Source organism: Podarcis pityusensis (assembly GCF_964106645.2).
Source record: "Podarcis pityusensis genome assembly, chromosome: 7".
NCBI lineage: Eukaryota > Metazoa > Chordata > Lepidosauria > Squamata > Lacertidae > Podarcis > Podarcis pityusensis.
In genome coordinates, this window is record NC_138031.1 from 87,187,786 (window position 1) to 87,210,508 (window position 22,723).

At 43.6% G+C, this 22,723-nt stretch overlaps 1 protein-coding gene across 4 annotated transcripts in view; it reads left to right on the forward strand.

The window, feature by feature from the left end:
- NRG2 (neuregulin 2) overlaps positions 1-22,723 on the forward strand; it is a 145,350-nt gene that overhangs the window by 53,862 nt on the left and 68,765 nt on the right. The window contains exon 1 of one of the 4 annotated variants that reach the window (XM_081015167.1): positions 11,019-11,209. The exons of the other annotated variants lie outside the window; for them this stretch is intronic. Coding sequence (XP_080871293.1) covers positions 11,122-11,209 — 88 coding nt within the window. The 5' untranslated portion in view covers positions 11,019-11,121. Of the gene's footprint in view, positions 1-11,018; positions 11,210-22,723 lie in introns of those variants that run through there. 4 annotated transcript variants of the gene reach the window in all.

Consider the following 22,723-nt stretch of genomic DNA (forward strand, 5'->3'; position numbering starts at 1 on the left):
CCCTGTTCTCAAACTTGCATCACGCCAGTCTAAATTTCTGCAGAGCCCTGTGTGAGGTGACTTAGCCCTGCCTTAAAACATGCTTGACACATCCTGCCCAAACGGCATGGTATTTTGAAAGGGAAAACAGAGCCCTAAAAGCACTTTCAGGTCCAAGTGAAGCACAATTAAGGTGTAAAAGGGCCTGCCTGTTAAGTTCCTCTGCCACCCACACATAAATAGCTCCAAGGAGCATTTGGTCACATAACCACTAGGTTTGCAAAGGCCAGTTCTCATGTAGGAACATGCAGAAGAATTTGCATGAGGAAATTAGGCAACAAGCGATGAGAATCACCTTTGTTTTCCTGCTGCTGCTGCTAAAGTCTGCCCTGCACTTCTACTCTAAACCCTGCCAACTGTCCCTTATGTGGAGCATCTGTAGTGAAGACAGAGATGCAGAGAAGGCAGAGGAGACTGAACTTAAGAAAACACCTCTTTCTGACAGATTCACACTCAAATAAAGAGGGATGGCAAATACAAACAGCAGTGCAAAAAGAAAAACTAACTGCTAAAATAGTAAAGGTTCTATGCATAGGAGCCAACTCCTAGGGGCTGAGGTTCAGCCCCCCAATGAAATATTTAAGAGGGCTGCCCCCCCAAGTTGTTGGGCATTGCCACTCAAATTGCATGTGCTGTATCTCGTGATCAATTAGGCGGGGCGGGGCTTACCTGCCCCCCTATTTTATTCAAGTTTCAATGCAAATGGATGGTGAAGTTTGAGTACAAAATCCTAAATCAAATGTTGACACTAGAGCTGTTCTCATCTTCCTGCATGTTTGGGACCTTTATCTGTAAAAGTGTGTATGCAGTTTTTTGCAAAGTGGATCCCAATGACTGAAAACAGCTGCACAGTTCTGAACCATTGTTCCTTATTACTGTATTTTTTGCTCTATAAGACTCACTTTTTCCCTCCTAAAAAGTAAGGGGAAATGTGTGTGCGTCTTATGGAGCGAATGCAGGCTGCACAGCTATCCCAGAAGCCAGAACAGCAAGAGGGATTGCTGCTTTCACTGCACAGCAATCCCTCTTGCTGTTCTGGCTTCTGAGATTCAGAATATTTTTTTCCTTGTTTTCCTCCTCCAAAAACTAGGTGCGTCTTGTGGTCTGGTGCGTCTTATAGAGCGAAAAATACGGTACACTCACAGTTTGCTTAACTGTGCAACTGTGCAGCTTGCACACTTGAGTCACTCCTATTTCTTTCTATGCCATTGATAATCTTCACAGACCTACTTTGAGATGCCTATCTGTAATTTATAATCTGTGACTTTCACTTCAAGACTGGAATTTCATTGATATCTGCAGCACCCTGTTACTGATTTTAGTCTGCACTGAAAAGGAGACACAGCAACCAAGAGTTTTGCAAGCTGCAACTTGTCTGATTCCCCAGCAGTGAGAGTTTTGTTATGAATGAACTGCATGTAATTGAATGGTACAGGATCATTAATTAGGTGTTGGTGCTAAATAATGAAACTACTTGAAAGATCCCAAGGGGCACATGGGCAATAGTCCTTAGCCTTTCCAGTATGTACAAGAAAAAGCAACAGAGTCAAATTTATGTAAAATAACATGGTCTCATGACACATGACTGTAAAAGTCGCTCAGATTCAGAAAGACTCCACTGTGGAAGCAAGGCTGGGGTGGAAGAGTGCTAGAGTCCTGTCTGGTCAAGTTGCATGGGATCAATTCTAATCTGTTACCTCTGAGGATGTGGACAGGCTGATTGGACGAGTGAAACCAACCACTTGTCTCCTTGATCCTTACCCATCCTGGCTCATAAAAGGGAGCTGGGAAGGGCTGGGCAGTGGGCTCTGCAGGGTGGTGAATGTTTCTCTCTGTGAGGGAGTCTTCCCAGACCCACTAAAAGAAGTGGTTATTAAACTGCTTCTTTAAAAAAACCATCTTTGGACCTGGCCAATATGGCCAGCTATTGCCCAGTCTCAAATCTTCCATTCTTGGGCAAGATGATTGAGCGGGTGGTTGCTAAACAACTCTAGGCACACCTGGAGAATGCAGACCATTTGGATCCTTTCCATTCGGGATTCAGGCCTCATCATGGACTGAGACTGCCTTGGTCGCGCTGGTTGGTGATCTCTGGTGGGCTAGGAACAGAGGTGAGAGTTGTTTCCTAGTTCTGCTGGATCTCTCAGTGGCCTTTGATACCATCGACCATGAGATCCTTCTGGACCGTCTAGAGGGGCTGGGAGCTGGGGGCACTGTTATGCAGTGATTCCTTTCCTTCCTCCTCGGCTGTGCCCAGAAAGTGGTGTGGGGGATGAGTGTTCAGACCCCTGGGCTCTCACCTGTGGGGTGCCTCAGGGTTCCGTCCTTTCCCCAATGCTTTTCAACATCTACATGAAGCCACTGGGAGAGATCATCAGGGGGGTTGGGCTGGGTGTTCAACAGTATGCGGATAATTCCCAGCTCTATATCTCCTTCAAATCAGAACCAATGAGGGCAGTGAAGGTCCTGTGTGAGTGTCTGGAGGATGGATGGAGACTAACAGATTGAGGTGAAATACTGACTAGACAGAAGTACTGTTTTGGGGGGACAAGGGGCAGGTGGGTGTGGAGGACTCCCTGGTCCTAAATAGGGTAACTGTGCCCCTGAAGGACCAGGTGCACAGCCTGGGAGTCATTTTGGACCATCAGCTGTCCATGGAGGCGCAGGTCAATTCTGTGTCAAGGGCAGCTGTCTACCAGCTCCATCTGCTATGTGGCTGAGACCCTACCTGCCTGTCACCAGAATGGTGCATGCTCTGGTTATCTCCCGCTTGGACTACTGCAATGTCATCTACGTGGGGCTACCTTTGAAGGTAACTCAGAAACTACAACTAATCCAGAATGTGGCAGCTAGACTGGTGACTGGGTGTGGCCACTGTGACCATATAACACTGATCCTAAAGGATCCTCACTGGCCCCCAGACTTTTAGAAGACATCTGAAGGCAGGCCTGCATTGGGAGGTTGAAATATACTCGGAGTCCTGTAGTGATTTCATGCTCTTTATTGCAGCTTGTAAAACAGTGAATGAATTGCCCCCCCCCCCCACCTCATGCTGTTATATACATTATTTACACAATGAGTCCTGTCTGGTTGGCTGATTCTGCTTCCCTCCTGGAGCCTGATTGGTCTTTTCCTGCAGGCCAATCAGTTGTTGCATTCTAGGATCCTACCTGCCTATTGTTCTAGGATCCAAGCTTAGTACATAACAGAGGTCTTTAATGCTTGGTGTTTTTATTATGCTTTTTAATATGCTGTAAACTGCCCAGAGTGACTGGGGAAACCCAGCCAGATGGGTGGGGTATAAATAATACAATTATTATTATTATTATTATTATTATTATTTTTAAATGATATTTCTTAAAGTTTCACAAAAATACGGAAAACAAAGAAAAAAGTGTAGATTACAGCAAAAAAGCAAAAAGTAAGAAAAAACATACAAAATAAAACAGTTAAAAACACAATAATGTTCCATAACCTATCTTCCTTACTCTTATTTCCCCAGACCTCCTCATACCTCCCTTCTTTGTATTCCAATTCAGTTTGTTGGTTCAGCAAATCCTTACCATGAATCTTTTACCCAATTGTTAACCTTTTTTTTCCCATGTCTCTTAAAGCATTACAGCTAAAAACCTCTTAATTTCTATCCAGCATCCTTCTAAAGTTCCTTAATTTTACAATATTTCTGTAAATAGTCCTTAAATTTTTTCCAGTCTTCTTTCACCGACTCTTCTCCCTGGTCTCGGATTCTGCCAGTCATTTCCGCCAATTCCATGTAGTCAATCACCTTCATCTGCCATTCTTCCAAAGTGGGTAGATCTTGTGTCTTCCAGTACTTTGCGATAAGTATTCTTGCTGCTGTTGTAGCATACATGAAAAAGGTTCTGTCCTTCTTTGGCACCAGTTGGCCGACAATGCCCAAGAGAAAGGCCTCTGGTTTCTTCAGAAAGGTATATTTAAATACCTTTTTCAGTTCATTATATATCATTTCCCAGAAAGCCTTAATCTTTGGGCACGTCCACCAAAGGTGAAAGAATGTACCCTCAGTTTCTTTACATTTCCAACATTTATTATCGGGCAAATGATAAATTTTTGCAAGCTTGACTGGGGTCATGTACCACCTGTATATCATTTTCATAATATTCTCTCTTAAGGCATTACAAGCCGTAAACTTCATACCTGTGGTCCATAACTGTTCCCAGTCAGCGAACATAATATTATGTCCAACATCTTGTGCCCATTTAATCATAGCAGATTTCACCGTTTCATCCTGAGTATTCCATTTCAACAGCAAGTTATACATTCTTGACAAATTTTTAGTTTTGGGTTCTAACAATTCTGTTTCTAATTTTGACTTTTCCACTTGGAAGCCTATTTTCTTATCCAAATTATATGCCTCCATTATCTGATAGTAGTGGAGCCAATCTCTCACTTTATTTTTTAATTTTTCAAAACTCTGCAGTCTCAATTTATCTCCTTCTTGCTCCAAAATTTCCCAATATGTCGGCCATTTGGCCTCCATATTGAGCCTTTTCAGAGCTTTTGCTTCCATTGGTGACAGCCACCTTGGGGTTTTATTTTCCAATAAGTCTTTGTATCTTATCCAGACATTAAACAATGCTTTCCTAACAATATGATTTTTAAATGCTTTGTGTGCTTTGACCTTATCATACCATAAGTATGCATGCCATCCAAATACATTGTTAAAACCTTCTAAATCCAAAATGTCTGTGTTTTCAAGAAGTAGCCATTCTTTCAGCCAGCAAAAAGCTGCTGATTCATAATAAAGTTTAAGGTCTGGCAGGGCAAATCCACCTCTTTCCTTGGCGTCAGTTAATATCTTAAATTTTATTCTGGGCTTCTTGCCCTGCCAGACAAATCTAGAAATATCTCTCTGCCACTTCTTGAAACAGTCCATCTTATCTACAATTTGTAATGTCTGAAACAAAAACAACATTCTAGGCAATACATTCATCTTTATCACAGCAATACGGCCCAGCAACGAGAGTTTCAAATTTGACCAAATTTCTAAATCTTTTTTCACTTCCGTCCAACATTTTTCGTAATTATCTTTAAATAAGTTCCCATTTTTGGCTGTCATATTAATCCCCAAGTATTTCACTTTCTTTACCACATTCAATCCTGTCTCATTCTGAAACCTCTCTCTTTCAATCGGTGTTAAGTTTTTCTCTAAAACCTTAGTTTTTAACTTGTTCAATTTAAAACCTGCCACCTGACCAAATTCCTGAATTAATTCTAAAACTCTTTTAGTACTAGATTCTGGCTCCTGTAACGTCAATACTAGGTCATCTGCAAATGCTCTCAATTTGTACGGTTTAGCTCCGACCTGTATGCCCTTAACCTTTCTAATCATATTTAGCAAAACCTCCAGGACCGATATAAAAAGCAGTGGGGAAATTGGGCACCCCTGTCGTGTCCCTTTTTCTATCTTAAATTCTTCCGTAACCACATTATTTACAATTAATTTAGCCTTTTGTTCAGAGTATATTGCACCTATACCATTTTCAAAACCTTGGCCTACCCCCATCCCATGCAGATTCTTCTTCATAAAACTCCAAGAGATATTATCAAAAGCTTTCTCCGCGTCAACAAATATCAATACTGATATTATTATTATTACATGACTCATGATATAGTGAACAAATTCTTCACCAGACTTGCATTAAAATGCAAAGGGACTTAGGGATGCTGTAAATGTGTATAACCTGCACAGTAGAATGCACGTGTGTATTGTATACATATTGCAGCTTGGGTGAATTAGATTGAAAGAATAACTTACAGTTTCTGGAGTTCAAAGGCTTTATTCATGCAGGAACTGTTTATAGGAATGAGCGGAGATGAGAGAAAGATATTGCCAGTATCTTGTCTGGAAAGAACACTGAAAAATGGCTCCGCTTTTAGGGGTGGAGTTAAGTTAGACAAAGCAAAGACTACAAGCAAGTGCTGGCTAGATTGCTAGATAAGCAGTGTCCTCTTGTGGTTTAAATTAATTCATGCATGAACTACAAACTCAAATGAAATAAATGCATTTACTTTACTCCAACATATGTAAGCTACTGGGAGACTGTTTTTGCATTTTCAAGATACAGCATGCAGCCGCATGCAAATGCACAAAACCATTTTGATTAGAGGCTGCAGTAGGAGAGAAGCAGCATCTGTGGCATGGTATACCTTTCACCCGCTGAGACTGATGTGTCACCTGCAACCCTCTTCCGGATAGATAGCCTTGTCATAAGTATCCATGCTGTGAAGGTCCAGATTGGACAACTGCAGTGCATTGTATGTGGGACTGCCTCTAAAATTGCCAGGAAACTGCAGTTTCACCCCAAATTCAGCTGTGATTAACTGGGACTGATCAACAGGAATATATTATGCTAGTTCTTCAGCAGCTATGTTGGCTGCTGTGCCATTTCTGAGAAAATTTTAAACTGCTGGTGCTCGCCTTCAAAGCCCTGCATAGTTTGAGACTCAGGTATTGTTTATTTATTTATTAAATTTCTTTACTGCCCCTCATCTGAGGATCACAGGGTGGTTTACAGCATCCTTCAGGTATCTGCTCCTACCTGACAGGACCCATTGCAGCCTCAGGAGGGCTCAACAAGGCCCACTGTGGGCTTGAGAAGGCCTCCTTGGGGGGCCTCAGCCCCCCCCCATGGCATCCCTTTAGAAGATTATCCTTGCCAAGGCAAGCTGCATGAGAGGCAAGAGTGGCTAAGAGTCCACTGCAACAGCTGAACGCTTGTTCACATCTCCTAGCACTGCAGAGTCTCAAGTGATCAGCAACAGACACTAAATTCCTACCTAGAATTTTAGAATTCCTACTCCCCTAATACAGACCTGGAAGTCGATGGAAAGGTGGTCAGGAGCTATTCAGGCTTTTTCAGAACTCAGAAAAGCACATACAGTCCAGGCATACTTTATCTCACCTGGCAAAGGTGCAGCTTGGATACATAGAGTGAGAGGAGACAAACCTGACTAACAGAATATGTTGAGGAAACCCACCCTTTGTCGAGGGGGAAAGGTTCTTTGAAGTAGAAAGGTGTCACAACCCTATCTTGGTGAAAGATCAATCTTTTGAAATTCCAGTTCTAACAATGAATTAAGTTAATTTGCTGCTTAACCCGGAGGGGGGTCAGGGAGGGATGGGCTGGTTGAGCATTATTCACACCATCAGCAAATATTGCCATGGATACTGAGTCAGATGCCTGGAAGGAAGGCTTCTACTTGGTTACAAGCAAAAGCATAGAATAGGCGATACTAATTTCAGTTGATGTTGAGGAAAGATAGTGTACAGTGCATTTACTATGGCAGGTTCAGAATGCTTATCCTTGCCTTATTAATCCAAGGAGAAAACCCACATAGACAGAGCAGGTTTGGGGTTTTTTAAATATGTGCAGTGGTTTTGGCAAAGGGGCCCTATTCCAACAATTACTAGCTATCATGTCTAGCCAGAATTTACACTGACATGTGCTGACGAATTTTGTAGCAGAAGGCAAATTCATATGGTTTGGGCACCAGGTACCTTAAGGATGACTTTCTCCCAAATGAACCTGCCTGCCAGGTGAGGTCATTATTAGCTGAGGGCAGCCTTGCTTTGGGGCATGTTACCGGACCCAAAGGACTGGCTGGTAGTGGTGGTGGAGGCGGAAGCTGCAAGTTGGTGGGGCTGCTCAGGGCAGCATTGACGGCAGTAGCAGCAGCAGCAGCCCAGTCCCAGGCAGAAGGCCCTCTTAGAGCAGTGGTGGCAGCTGTCAGCATCAGAAGCCACTGCAGGTCATTAAGGGTGTATGGGACACATGGAGAGATGTGATGGGTGGTGGATGGATGGATGGGAGGTCAATGTTCTCTAGAATGTCTTCTAATGCTTAACACTATGCACAGCTTAATATATCTGCAGGAAATTACAGTGGCGTAGCGTGGGTTGTCAGCACCCGGGGCAAGGCAAGTAATTTGCGCCCCCTAACCCTAACCCCCAGATGTTGCGCCCGGTGCGGCCGGCCCCCCCTGCACCCCCCACGCTACACCACTGGGAAATTACCTATGTGCACACCCCTAAATTGAACATCCTGCCCCCACCCGGAAGGGACGCGGGTGGCGCTGTGGGTAAAACCTCAGTGCCTAGGGCTTGCCGATCGCATGGTCGGCGGTTCGAATCCCCCCGGCGGGGTGAGCTCCCGTCTTTCGGTCCCAGCTCCTGCCCACCTAGCAGTTCGAAAGCACCCTTAAGTGCAAGTAGATAAATAGGTACTGCTTTATAGCAGGAAGGTAAACGGCGTTTCTGTGTGCTGCGCTGGTGCTGGCTCGCCAGAGCAGCTTCGTCACGCTGGCCACGTGACCCAGAAGTGTCTCCGGACAGCGCTGGCCCCCGGCCTCTTAAGTGAGATGGGTGCACAACCCTAGAGTCGGACACGACTGGCCCGTATGGGCAGGGGTACCTTTACCTTTACCTTTACCTTTACCCCCACCCGGAGATCCACTAGCCAGATACAGCAGTGTCGCTCCATATTTAATACTTTGGGGAGCTAGTAAGATCAAAATATTGATAATATTGTAACGCAGGAAATGTATACAGTTCACCACTCTCCTCTGCGATGGACCACCCATCCCTGGAGATGGATAGATCCACACGGTTTCCATAACTCGTTAGTGGGTTTTGTAGAAGATCAAGGCAACAGCTATGTCGCTGCTCTAGTGGTGGTTTGGAACAGGAGGAGGACTAGGGTAATTGAGGGGATCATTTGATGGTGCCCTCTTCTCCCACCTCACAGGACTGTTCCAAAATGTCTCCCCCCAGTTTGCCCCGAGGCAGGGAAAGCTGTCTTGGTTGACCTTGCTTACGAAGTATGGTGAGTTTGGGAAGAGCAATGTACTTAGCCAGCCCCGTCAGCCAGTAAGAGCATGAGCTCTGCTGGCAGGGACATGACTAAGCAGGAGCTGCCCCCAAAATGCTCCACAAAGCGCATAATTATAATGTTTGGAGTCTGGGAATTAGTTTTGACCCAGCCCTGGGTTTTTTGTTTTGTTAATGTTTGGAGTCTGGGAATTAGTTTTGACCCAGCCCTGCCCCTTCCTGAACACAGAGGACCTTACAATGCCAGTGCATGCTTTCATAACCTCCAGGCTTGATTATTATAATGCACTCTACAGCCGGCTGTCCTTGAAGCTTCCCTTCGTGCAAATGCTGCTGCACACCTTATGGAGGAGAGCCATCACAAACACATTCAGCTGGTTGTGTTCCAACAGCACTTACTGCATACAAATCGGATTTGATTCAAGGTGCTGATGCTCACCTATCTCTGGGTGATGCCTCTAGATTGTTCCCCTGTCAATCCCTCCTTCCCCAGGCCCTGTTTTGAATGGCAGCTTTACTCAGTGAGATGCAGGCTTTGGGGCTGTGTACATAGTCCTGTTTACTCTGCACCCAGTGCACTCCCACCACAGGTGAGTCGCAATCCTGCAATGTAGTTTCTTAAGAAATACCGTGTTTTGATGCCAATTTCCTCCAGCCAGTTTTGATCTGATTTGAAAACGTAAGCCATAGGAAGACATCCATGCCCCCTCTCTGGTATGGACAGACTGTGGGCAACTCAGAAGCACATCCAGCCGTATTGGCGTGTACAGCAATGTGCAAATGTGATTTGAGACGCAGAGCAGGGTGGGGTGAATGACTTTCCTGCATTTTAAGCTGGTAAGGAGTACACTGCCTTTGAGGCAACTTCCCCAGGCTGTGGGGTGAAGGGCCAACAGAGCTTCACAATTTCCCATCACTACAGGCCTTCCAGATGAGGTGCAAAACACATCGCTTCTTTGGGGCATTCAGGTCAGCTGGATAGTTTGCCTTTTCAGTGCTGTTTTTAAATTATTATTTTTTTGGTATCTGTTTCATTCATTTTGCCTTTTTCATGCTGCCTGAAAAAGGCAAACAAATTATTTGAATTATACATAACAAACTGGAATATCAAGTGCCTGTATTTTCTGCAAGGCAACCCTCAGTACAGTATCAATAAGGAGGGGCAAAGTTTTGCATCTGGTGTGGTGGAGAGTGGCTGTGAAATACTAGCGCCATTTTCTTTTTCCAGTTCTGCACCATTTCCTGGTTTGCTTCGGGCTAGGGAGACCATATGCGCTACTTTGCAGGTAACAGCCGCCAATTTGAAAGGCTGTCAGAGAAAAAGACCCCTGTTTGTAGGGCTGTCTGCTCCAGGTCTGGTTTGAAGTGGAAGAAGCCTGGGCGGGACTCAAAGGTTCCCTTCCACAGTTAGCACCTCTCCAGAGGACTGAGAAGGGGCAAAGACCACTTTGCCATAGCCTTCCCACTATAGTGACATGTATGCATTGAAATTACTGTATTCAGAATCTTCATTAATTATAATAAATTATACCTATACATACACATTTGCACCTCCAAATCCCTGTACTTTTTCACTATCTGTAAGTGGCCTCTTTATTTTAGGTGCCAGTAAATGCTTCAGTGCACTTCCTATATCACCTGTAGGTCTTGTGTATATCATTCTGTGGCATGCAGGCCACAGAAGGAGCAGAACATAGAGGGGAGCCCTGAGTTCTCGCCGCTTCCCCTATCACATGTGCAGTATTTAAAGTGAGCCGTGCACTTGGGAGCCGCTCACGACACAGGAAGAATTCCGATAGTGCTGGCCACCTAATTTCTCCATGCATCTCCCAGGCCCCCCACGCCACAGAGCCCAGGCCCCATCCCCATGGGATCCTGCGGCCACTTAGGCTTTCTTCATTACTCCATTGTCAGTTCTGCTCTCTGCAAACCTTCGTTCCTTTTCAATTCCTTCACACCCAGCCCTGCCTGCCTGCCTGCCTGCCTGCCTGCGGTCCCTGGCACTTCTGTCAGACAGCTGGGGGATATGAATGGAAATAGTTAAAAACCGCACTTCTCCACCCAGAAGTGGGTGTTGCCTGTGTGAAAAAACAGTATAAGAACAGTAGGAAGTTTCAGCTGGTGAGAAAAACCTTGAAGCAGCACTGCTGGGGCATTTACATCTGGCAGGAATTGCCTTTTCCTTGGGACTGTAAATATACTGCCTGTGCAGGATGTCTGAGAAGAAGAGGAAGGGCAGAGGAAGGGGCAGAAAGAACAAAGAAGGGGGGACAGAGGAAAAAGAAGCAGGCCCCACAGAAGGTACTTTCCATTTTTAGCACATTTTACTGCATCTGAACAAGAGAGCTTCTGAGCTAATGCAAATGTACCAAGATACGGTTTCTGTCTCCTTCAGAAATACATTCCTGAACTATTTAAAAATAGCAACAAAAAACTAATCTCAGCAGGAATCAAGGCAGGGTGGTTTCTGGAAATATCCATGGTCACGACTCATAAAGTGCTGATGTGCTGATTAGAACGTTTCATGCAAATAGGCTTTTTCTTGTGTAACATCCAGAAATTCCCTGGTGTAGCAGCCAAAGAAAAAGAGAGTGTTTTTGAGAGACAGAAGCAGTAACAGACCAAACATGACCCAAGTAACTACTGTTGTCAATGCAATTGTTTTCACAAATGATGTGCTTACTATAGTTCTAAATGCTTTGGTGTAATCATTATAACTCCAGATTGTTCTGATCTGGTAATTTACTGGTGTTGGCTATCAGATGCTGACTGTCAGTTAGTGGGCTAAAACGGCCAGAGGCTTGTGCGTTCACTGAACGTTTTCAGTGAAGCAGAGAGAACAGTTGTGCAGTTTTAATGCTTCCTTTTTTGCCACAAAAAAACAGAGCAACAGGTTGTATGGTTCAACAGTGCCAGTTTATTTAGAAGGAAAATTTAAATTAGTAAAGATGCAGCAACAAGCCTCTCTCCATCTCTCGCCGCACACTTGAGTGATGATTTCTTGAAGCAATGAAGCATCTGTCTGCTGATCTATCAATCTAATCATCTGTCTACACACACAGAAAACAACAATATTATATTGGAATGGTGAAATAATTTATTAATCTCCATTGTTGCTATATTTTTAACTTTCCATTCTCACAAATAGTTGCATTTGCAAGCACACATGGTCCTCCCTATTGTATCACAACATTTCTGTGGTAGGCTTGGCTGAGAAAGAGTAACTGTCCCGGGATAACTGAGTAGGCTTCATGACTGAGCTGGGGCTATGAAGCACTCATGCTCCTTGGGGGTCTCAAATTTCAACAGCACCTTGTGCAATGAGCCCCCTTTTTTCTAGAAGTAAAGTACTGGTTGTGGCACCCCCTGTGTCCCCCACCCCAGGCTCCAGGCTCAGTGTGACTAAACTGGTTGAGCTCCCCAAATCCGCCTCTGTATGAAGTTGGATCTTCCTCGTTTTGAGTTCAGGACTGTATCTGCCACACCACACTGCCTCTATATTTTATATTTCTAAGCTCTTATCAGGTCATGTCTTAGTGAGCCCCCGTATGAGCCCTTTTGCTGTAACTCCCAGTGCATAGATGCCTTTAGACGGTTGCTCACATCCACATTCCTGCTCTTGTTTCACTGAGGCTGGAGACATGTAAGGGCAGTAATAGTAGCCAAATGGCATGTGCTATAGGAGAATAATAGACACACCATAGCAGCTGTGAGTGTGAAATATGTGAAACCTCCCTCCAGTTCTCAAGCCTCCCACCCCCACATGGTGTTCATAAAACATCAAACTTCCAGAGCACCAGATTTTGTGTCATGCACTTCAGAATTCTGGGAGTGAGAATATTATGAATAATCTAAATGCCCTTTAGCAAAGGGAGGTGGTTTTTATTTTTAAAAAAGAGGATCAGCAGCTGTGCTAATGCCTAAAGCGGAGGCAGAGAGCAGACATTTATCAGCTGCAGAGGTGACTGGATTAGATGAAGGGCAGGTTGGCATTCTTTGTCTCCAAAGGAGCTGTGCCTTCCTTGTTCTCTGCAGGCATGAAGTGCGGGATTAGAAGGAACAGACAACGAAACATCTAACTCTGAGTAAACTAGATATTTTAAAGGTGGGGAGCGCCTTCTTCTTCTTCTTCTTCTTCTTCTTCTTCTTCTTCTTCTTTTAAGGAGAACAACCTTGTTTTGCTTTTTTAGAATTCTCAGTCCCCTGGAGTGTGCTGTTGTTTGATGAAGGTCCCTTTGCATGTGGATCATTTGGTAAAAAACAGATTATCTGCATTTATTTCTCTCTCCCCAGCATGAAAATATTTCTTTTCCTTGCCAAAGAGTAAACACCTGGAGGAGAGTAGAGTTTGAAGGATGCATATACAGGAGTGCAATAGGCACAAAACGCCAAGCATCCCTGATCAGATATTCACAGAATATTGCCACGTTTAGCCCCCAACTAAAGCCACTCCAACCATGATCAATGATCTATAGTCCACTATGGACACTGAAACTCCCCCCTCACAGGCCTTGCTTGCAGGCAGCCCCCTAAAGAAAGCTACTGATTAGCTGGTCACATGCCAGGCCATGTCGCCTGCATCTCTGATTAGGCCATGCTGACCTATTCATGTCAGTCACAACATCCAGCTCATAAATAGGACTGTTTTTTCATTTACTTTCAACTTCACCATTTTATGATTTTATGATTCTATGAACATTCAAAGAGGCCACAAGGCGCTTCTTCTGAGAGCCGCATGCCAGTGGAGGGTAGCGCTTGTGGGGAAAGTGGGTGGGGCCAGTTGGAAAAGTGGGTGGAGCAATTGCATTTGACACACATTTCTCTATTCCCATTGATCCCCTGCTGGTGAGGCTCGCTGACCTCCCGGAAAAGCAAAAAAATGACCTTTTCCTGTTAGGCAAAGATCATAAGATGACCTGGATGATCGCCAGATTCTATGTACAGATCTGTAGGCACAGACCACCCTGCAACCCAAACTAGTTAGTTAAGAAAACCCCCAAACTCGGTTCCATGGGTGACTCTGGGTCATCTCTCTGTGGTAGCTTATCTTAAAGTTTTAAGTGACTATATGCTTATCGCATTTGTAAATTTTAAATTTATTGTTGTACATTGTTTTAAATGTTTGCTTTCCTTCTGGGATTGTACCCCCAAGTGTGTTTTATAAGCTGGTCTCCGACTGTAATAAATTTATCTATCTATCTAGCCTATATCTGGGCATTTTAAGCTTGTGCCAATCAAGGGCACATTCCAGCCAGGCAAAAGCACTCCAGCAGGATGTGAAACAGGGCCAGTGGCCTGGCGAGAAGGTGGGGGGGGGTGCTGAGCAGAGCCCTGAGGATCAGGTAGAATCACCGCAGCAATTTTACATTTATTTAAGTTTAAAAATAATGGTCACTACCCTTATTTTTTCACTTCATTTGCTTCTAATCTCAGTGATTAAACACACACCCAAACACCAACCATATGTATGTATCTATGTATATGTATGTTATCTATCTATCTGGTAACTTAGGATAGCACTTCTGATGAAATATACTCCAGGCCTAGACCCTGGTCCCAAGTGTCCCTATTTTCCAGGGACATCCTTGATTAAGAGAAGCCATCTCAGTTTCTGATATCGTCCCAGAATGTCCTACTTTTCCTTAGGATATCCCTATTTTCATTGAAGAAATGTTGGAAGGTATAGAGTTATCCAACCTCCGAGCCGTCTGAAGGCTATCCTGTGTAGGGAAGGCCTTTAAAAAAAAAAAAAAAATTTATTAAAAGTTTCAGAATTACAGAAAAAAAAGAAAAAATTTAAAACAACACTACAATACATAAAAAGGAAGAAAGAAAAAAGCAAAACACAAAAACCAATGCAACAATACAGCAAAAAGATACAAAAAGAAAAGAGAAGAAAAAAAACACAAATCCAATATTACATATCTTTAACTTCCATTTGCTTGTTTCATTGACCTCCTCACACCTCCCTTTTTGTATTCTAATTTAATTAGTTATTTCAGCAAATTCTTTCCATCTTTCTCAATTTTCATTAAATAATTTATCTTCACAATTTAACCTATTAATTAACTCAACAAATCCTTTCCATCTTTTCCCCATGTTCTGTTATTCAAATTACCTTAGTTTATTTAACCTTATCTTACCGTAAAATACTTTAGAGCTTAAAGCTTAATACTTGATTATACATAACTCCTGGTATCATTTCTACTAGAGTCATATAGTTTCATTCCAACATTTTCCCTAATATTCATTAATTTTAGGCCAATTCCCTAGGAAAAAAAAATTCTTTATAAATTTTGTTCCAGTCTTCATCCAACGTCTCTTCTTCCTGGTCTCGGGTCGTGTCAGTCCTTACTGTCCTTTCCATCTAGTCCATCAACCTGGTAATCTTATGTCCGAGGCCCTTAAGTCTCTTCCATGTCCCTTCTGCAGATCTTCTTCTTCTTGTTTATACTTGCCCTTTTCCTTGTCTTTTGTTGGTCTCTTTCTTAATTTCTTTCCTTTCTCATTGAGGAGTAGGTCTCTGGGGGATTCCAACCCAAAATTATCTCCATCTCCCTTCATCAAACCAGCCCATTCCCCACAGTCCCACTCCCCACAGTCATCAATGTAATCCAAAAAGTATTTAAAAGCATATTTCAAGGTCTCTCCAAAGTTAAGAACCTCCTCAGCTCCAGACTCCCCCTGGCTCCCTCCAACTTCAGTCTTCAATGACAGCGGCTTATGCTCCTGTAGGGCCTCGGGTCTCTCCATTTGTGTTATTTGAGGTGCAACCGCATCCTCCTCCATTATCTTCTGCACTTGCCCAGTCAGTACAGGTTCATGAGTTGGTCCCTGAATAATTTCTGTATCAATATTCCCTGTTTGTCCACAGTTATTAACCACAACAGTCATCAAGTCCATTTTCTCATTCATCAAATCCATCTTCTCATGCATCTGTTCCAACAAGGCACTTGTCTTGCGTAAAGCAAGCACCCAAACTTCCTCCCAGCTCATATTTAGTCAAGGTCAAAAAAGACTGGTCCCACGATCTTAATCTCACAGCTGTTGAGTCCTCAAGTAGACTGCAGCAACAATTTAACAAGCTCCCTCTAGAGGAGACAATTTCTATTTGTATCCATTTTTCTTAAGGCAAGTCTAGCAAAGGAAAATTACTTTCATTTTTCAGATATTTTGTTTCTTTAGAATGCAAAAGGCAACATTGGAATCAATTTATTTCTCTTCTTTAGCTATCCGTCAAAGTATTCCATTCACAGTCAATGAACCTCTCCAACTATTTCTGTCTCTGACACCCGTTCCCAGGTTAGAGACGGTGGAAACTTATCTTTCTTCACTCCCTCTCCTGCAGGGGTTAAACAAAGTCCCCCCCCCCTTTTCTCCTACTTCCAAGGGGGTTTCAGTAGTTATAAATGAAGGAAATTTAGACTTTTTTAACGACTTTCCAGGCTTTAGCTTACAAGGTTTTTGCTTTAGTCTATATACAAAAAGCGGAAGGCGGACTTCCTGTTTTGAACCTTCCCGCTTCGATGACAAATTAAGATATTTCTTGATCCAATTTTCCGTTTCTACTCACGGGTACTTGTTTTAAATCCAACTGTCCACAGGAAAAAGTCAGCGCTCTCCGGCAATGGCTGTGCGGCTTCACTCCGTGAAAGTAGCAATCAGTTCGCAGCACCGCGCCGCTCACCCCACTTCGCTCCGGCGCCCCAAAATGGGGTTCCCGGTTTGTAGGGGGGGCGCTCCTGGTGCCCTGCCGAACTCCACGTTCCCAGGCTTCCTCCGCCTGGGATTTCTAGTGGGTCCCCGCCTTCGCTGCGGCGGGAAGACCCAGTTTTCACGGAGCTAGTTCCTCCGGTCGGAGGAACTCCGCCATTCGCCGATGGCGCTAACCCGGAAGGCCTTTTTTAATGTTTAATGTTTTATTATGTTTTCATATATGCTGGAAGCTGCCCAGAGTGGCTGGGGTAACACAGTAAGATGTGTCGGGCATAAATAGTAAAATTATCATTATAGAATGGGACGTCCCTATTTTCACCAGAGAAATGTATGCAGTCCAGGAAAACTTGCCCCATAAATGTGTTCGTCTTTAAGGCACCACAAGGTTCGTTAATTGTTTTTGTTTGCAGAAGATCTCTCTGATCCTTTTCAGGGAGAATATCATTCAGCTCTGGCCTTTGCGTTATGTTGCTAGATTAACCAATGTGGTTTATACAGGTAACATGTTTAGTTCCCATCTTTTATTCTGTCACTTGGATCAGGGCCTGCTTTCCTTTCTGGCTGACAGGCGCTTGTGTTCTCTTCCTTGAGCAAAGCAGGCTTTTGATCTTTTTATGCCTGAAACAAAACTTAAAAATTACATCCTCCTGCTCTGCAGCTTCCTTTTTTTTTTTTTTTAAGTGGCGCATACATTGTTTCATCATCATGTTATTTCATGGGAATGCTGGTGTAGCCTAATAACTGCTGGCTTTAATTTGAATGCTAGATGTTTAGTGCCTAGGAGCAAAGGTGTTCCATAGCTATTGACAGACCTTTCCTCCATTGATTCCACCAACCCTTTTTGGTCCGTAAGAAAAATATACTCCCAAATGCCTGTTGCTTTCAAGTTTGCCAGAACTTTTCATGTGCCTCATTTTGGAACATTTTGGTTGCCCCTAATAAAGGTGTTTCCCAACCCTTCCAACGCTACAATTCTATTATTCTAACTGGGGATTCTGGAGTTTTGGTCATTTTAGTACTTCTTTGTATTGTTTTCCAGCTCTATTATACCCTTTTTGAGAGCAAAACTGTACATAGTGTTATGAGTATGGGAGTAGGCAGAGACCCCTCTGAACCCTGGATCCAACAATAGTTAAAAGCTCACCAAGCCTTCTAATTCTGGGAACTAGCCATACTAGCTTCCTGGTGAGGGGATGAGGGATTAAGGGGCCTGGTGTGAGACGGCAATTGGGTTGGGTCCCCTCCCTCAAGTGAAAAAAGCAGAGTTGAGTTTGGCTAGTGATGTGACCTAGATGTAAAGCAGCAAGTTGGAGAAAGAGAGTCAGAGAAACATCTGAGAGCAATGTTTGCCTTCGGCTTGAATCCAAGGCTGTGGCTGTGGAAGAAAAAACCATTCGGGGGTTTTAATGCTGCGAACCCCTCCATCACAGGCTCAGGTTGTAGATACATGTAAATAAACCATATAGCATACAGACACCACAGCATCCGCTGTGCCACAGACTCTGAGTAAATGCCTGGAACCCCTGGAATCTCACACCGCTCAGAGATTGGGCAACAGTATTTCCCCATGTGATTATATAGTGGCATTGTGACAATGGCTGCATCGTTTTCAAACAACTTCCTAAATCTGAACTATTTTCACTGCCACAGAACACTGAGTTTTTAAGTGAGCTTTCCACGATGACTGCAAGATCTCTTTTCTAAATAGTCACCACCAAACTAGTCCCCAAGCATGTTCACCTCTAAACCTCATCCAGAGTACTCTAGTAAAACAGAACGAAAAAACAAAGAACATTGCCTGGTGTTGTTAGCAATATCTTATTTACCCTCATCCAGACAGATTTTTCATCTTTACTGGTGTGAATTTAACATTTGTAGGAATGTGTATGTTAAATCCACAGCCTGTGGGAATGTAAGAATACAGCCTTGTTTAAACAAGACTGTGGGTGGTGATCTATCTTATGTGGTGTTATGTGGCGTTTCCGTGTGCTCTGGCTTCCATCACGGTGTCCCGTTGTGCCAGAAGCGGTTTAGTCCTGCTGGCCACATGACCCGGAAAGCAGTCTATCGACAAACGCCGGCTTCCTCGCCTGAAGCCAGATGAGCGCCGCACCCCATAGTCAAGTTTGACTGGACTTCACCGCCCAGGGGTCCTTTACCTATTTACCTTTAAATATTTTCCAGGGAAACCATCATGCTTGGGGAAGTTGAAGGCACTGATGCATTTTTTGTACAAGCAAAAAATGGGTGTCTGCCTGTGCGCACACAGGCAAATTAGAAATGAATAAATCAGTATCTGAAGGGTGCAACTACTAAGGAAATGAGCCAACCTTCTAGAGAGACAAGAGCTGATAATAATCACTCAAATACTTTTGAAGGGAGAAAATAGTGAAATGTGTTAGAAATGGCATTTCTTAATCTAAGCAAATTGCCTGTACTTAGAGTGCTCTAGCTCCCATATTGTTGAGATCATTGTATTTTTGTTTAAATAGATCTTTTGCATTTTGTGTCATGAAATGGTGAGGTTTATTTTAATGGACAATGCTTGTAAATTACAGTCCTCCTAGATTCTAACAAAACGCCAGACTGGTGGGCCATAATGCTCAATGTGCTTTCAATGCTACCATTTTTGTTTTTTTAAAAAAGCAAGAGAAAATATCTGCAAGAGTGCCTCCTCCCCTCCCTTGCCAGTCAGGATGTTATGATCTGCAGGAAAGGCTCCTGTTATTGTGCCAACTGCCTTGGAGGTGCTGCGAGGTGCCCAGGAGAGAACCTCTGTCGTGCTCCTCCTCAGCGGGAGAACTCCCTTCCTGTGGTGCCACATCTTTACAGCTTCAGGCAGTTACTGAAGACACGCCTCTTTTCCTGGGCCTTGGGCAGTTAAACCATTGCTGCCAGGGCCTCCCTACGGCTTTGTTGATATGAGTTGTATTTTGGAGTGGGGCTTTTGGTTTTATCTATTTGTATCTATTTGTATTGTATTTTCTTTTTCTATGGCTTATGAAGGACAGGTAACAAATATAACTACAGTGGTACCTCGGATTACAGACACTTCAGGTTATATACACTTCAGGTTACAGACTCCGCTAACCCAGAAATAGTACCTCGGGTTAAGAACTTTGCTTCAGGATGAGAACAGAAATTGTGCTCTGGCGGCGTGGCGGCAGCAGGAGGCCCCATTAGCTAAAGTGGTGCTTCAGGTTAAGGACAGTTTCAGGTTAAGAACTGACCTCTGGAAGTACTTAACCTGAGGTACCACTGTAATAATAATAATAATAACAACAGCAACAAATAATAGCAGTAGTAGTAGTAGTGTGTGTGTGTGAGTGAGAGAGAGAGAGAGAGAGAGAGGGAGAGGCTAAAGGTGCAACTGAAAAGGTTGGGCACAGCTGTTTTAGGATGAGTGGACATTGCTACCTTTGCTCACATCCATCCTTTGCTGTTAAAATTACCATCACCATCATTTTTACTCCACCTTTTTCTCCAGGGAGCTGAAAGTGGTGTACATGGTTCTCCCCATCTCAATTAATCCTAACAACCCTGCGAGGTAGATTAGGCTTACGCTTGCATCTCCTTTTCCTTTCTACCCTTCTCATAATTTAGATTGTAAGTTCCTTGGTGAAAGAACTAGCAACCGGTGTAGATCTTTGAGCCCGGGTTTTATATGCTAGCCAGGCCTCGCTCCGGCCAGCAATCATGCTGCAGCGTTCTGCACTAACTGCAGCTTCCGGATCAAGTGCAAGGGAAGCCTCAGATAGAGCGCCTTGCAGTATCCAGTCTTGAACCATGCCCTTTCCCAGGATACTCTATTTGTCTCCGGGAGACCTTTTTCTAAGTTTTCATTGAGCTGTTTCTCCTCCCCATCTTCCACCCTTTAGAGTGTTGTCTGGCCCTCTTTGGAAAAAGTTTGGACGCCACTGTTTTAGAGTGTAATAATGAAGAGCCCATAGTGGATAAAGTCTGTGGGAGCAGGCCAGGTTTAAAAAGCTGTCCGGGGCTGAAGCTCACTGTAACACCAAGGGAAGGCAGTCTGTGTTTTATCTACTGCATTTCACCAGAGTCTGAAGTACAGTAATCCCAGTCTAGGCTTCATACACAGTTTTGGAGTTTTGTGGACTAGTGCCTGAGGCACTTCGATTTCTGGCGGGCTTTTCTCATGCCTAATGTGAATTAGAGTTTGTTCTGAATAAAATGGTTTAGGCATCCTTTGTGTAAACAAAAGAACACATCTTACACATACCTTGCTCACCATCTTGAGCAAGACACTCAGCTTAACCTTCCCTGCAAGGTTGTTTAAAAGAATGAATAATATGGATTCATTCTAGTGTGATCCCTGAAAGTGTGAGAAACTACAGGAGACTTGTAAAGGCTCTTGTGGTTGTGTGCCTAATGTCTGGTGGGGCCTTTGTGGGTCAAAGGAGACTAGCGCCTGTTGGAGAACCATTCTAGATGTGGCCTCGGGGCAGTTGCATTTGTTGTGTCCACATGTCTGCTCTGTTCCTGTATAAATCAAGGGGGTAGGAGGGTTTCTAATGAAAACAAACAAAAGGGGCATACAGGTGATGGGGATACCAGGAGAATGGAGCAGAAATGTGAATAAGCAAACATGTCCACATCTATCATGCCAAGATCCATCCTGATTTTCTGGTTGTTGCTCAAATGACTCCTCGCCCCCCCACCCCCATTTGTTTCTTTAATTTCACAGCATTTATTTACATAGAACTTCAGAATGCCCAGATTGCTTCATATTCATTTCCTTGTTGCATCCATTTCAACTGCTGTGGAAAGTAGGTCGGAATTATTATTTCCATAATGCAGATAGAAGAGGCAGGATGAGGCAGAATTGGCTGCCTTAGGACTCACTTCACAGCAGAGGCATGATTCAGACCAGGGACTTCACTTTCTTTCTTAGCTACTGTGCAATTTAGCTCTCTAGAATCTTGAATTTGACTTAAGTGAGACTGGAATGACAATGCCAGATTAGGCTTGAAGATTCCTCAGGGTATTGATGACAGGATTCAGAAGGTTAAAGGAGCTTTAAGATGATCTACACTTTTGTTGATCTTCTGATACCTGCATTATGGATTTCTTTTGCCTGCAGGCGGAATATGAGGAATGTAGCTACATTTTGCTGTGATGCGGAAATGATATTTTACTGTCAAGTTTTTACGATTCTGTACATGTGCCCGGGCTAGAGTTTCCCTGACAAGCAAATTTAATCTCTAAAATAAAATTTCAGGTTGCTTCTTAGTAGAAATTCTGCATCAGATACCAATCATGGATTCAGAACAATATGGGGAACCTGCTCAGGATCCAGGAGTAGTCATTTGGGCTAAAAACTATTACATTAAAAGTATGGTAAAAAATAATAACATAGACCAGGCTTCCTCAAACTTGGCCCTCCAGATGTTTTTGGCCTACAACTCCCATGATCCCTAGCCAGCTGAACCAGTGGTCAGGGATGATGGGAACTGTAGTCTCAAAACATCTGGAGGGCCGAGTATGAGGAAGCCTGAGCTAGGATGTGTAGTGCCTGTTCCTTCTCTTGTGTTTGGGAGCTTCAGTGACCTTTCTCACTGCTTTCATGTAGGGGCTGGGGAAGGAGCTGGCAGGTGAAGGTGTATATGGCTGGAGCGTACCAAAGGATCAAGACTCTTTTCAGTTCATTGGAGAGATGCTTAAGCATCCCTGTTCAAAATCCACTGGCCATTGTGTAGCAACCTTTTTTATTTTGGGAGAAGCACTGGAAGAATGTGTGAAGTCTATAATGTCCCCTTGTTATTTTCCCAAGAGGGATAGGGAGCTTTGTCATTGGTAGAGATCTTTCCTTACATAGCTTTCACACAAGTTTCTAGTCCTGGGCATCCATATGCAGGCTGACGGAGTTTGGAAACAAATAGTTACAGAAGATGTTACGGCGCTGGTGAACAGTTGGTTTGGCTTTGCTGCAACCAGATCAGTAGCAGCTAGTGGTAGGGGCATGTTTCAACCTGATCACCTTCAAAAGTTGTTAGATAATTTATTAGATAATTTTTCATATTCTTTGGTTTGTTTTTGACGTTTGTTTTGTTATGTTATTGCTCACGGCTTTGGGCTTCC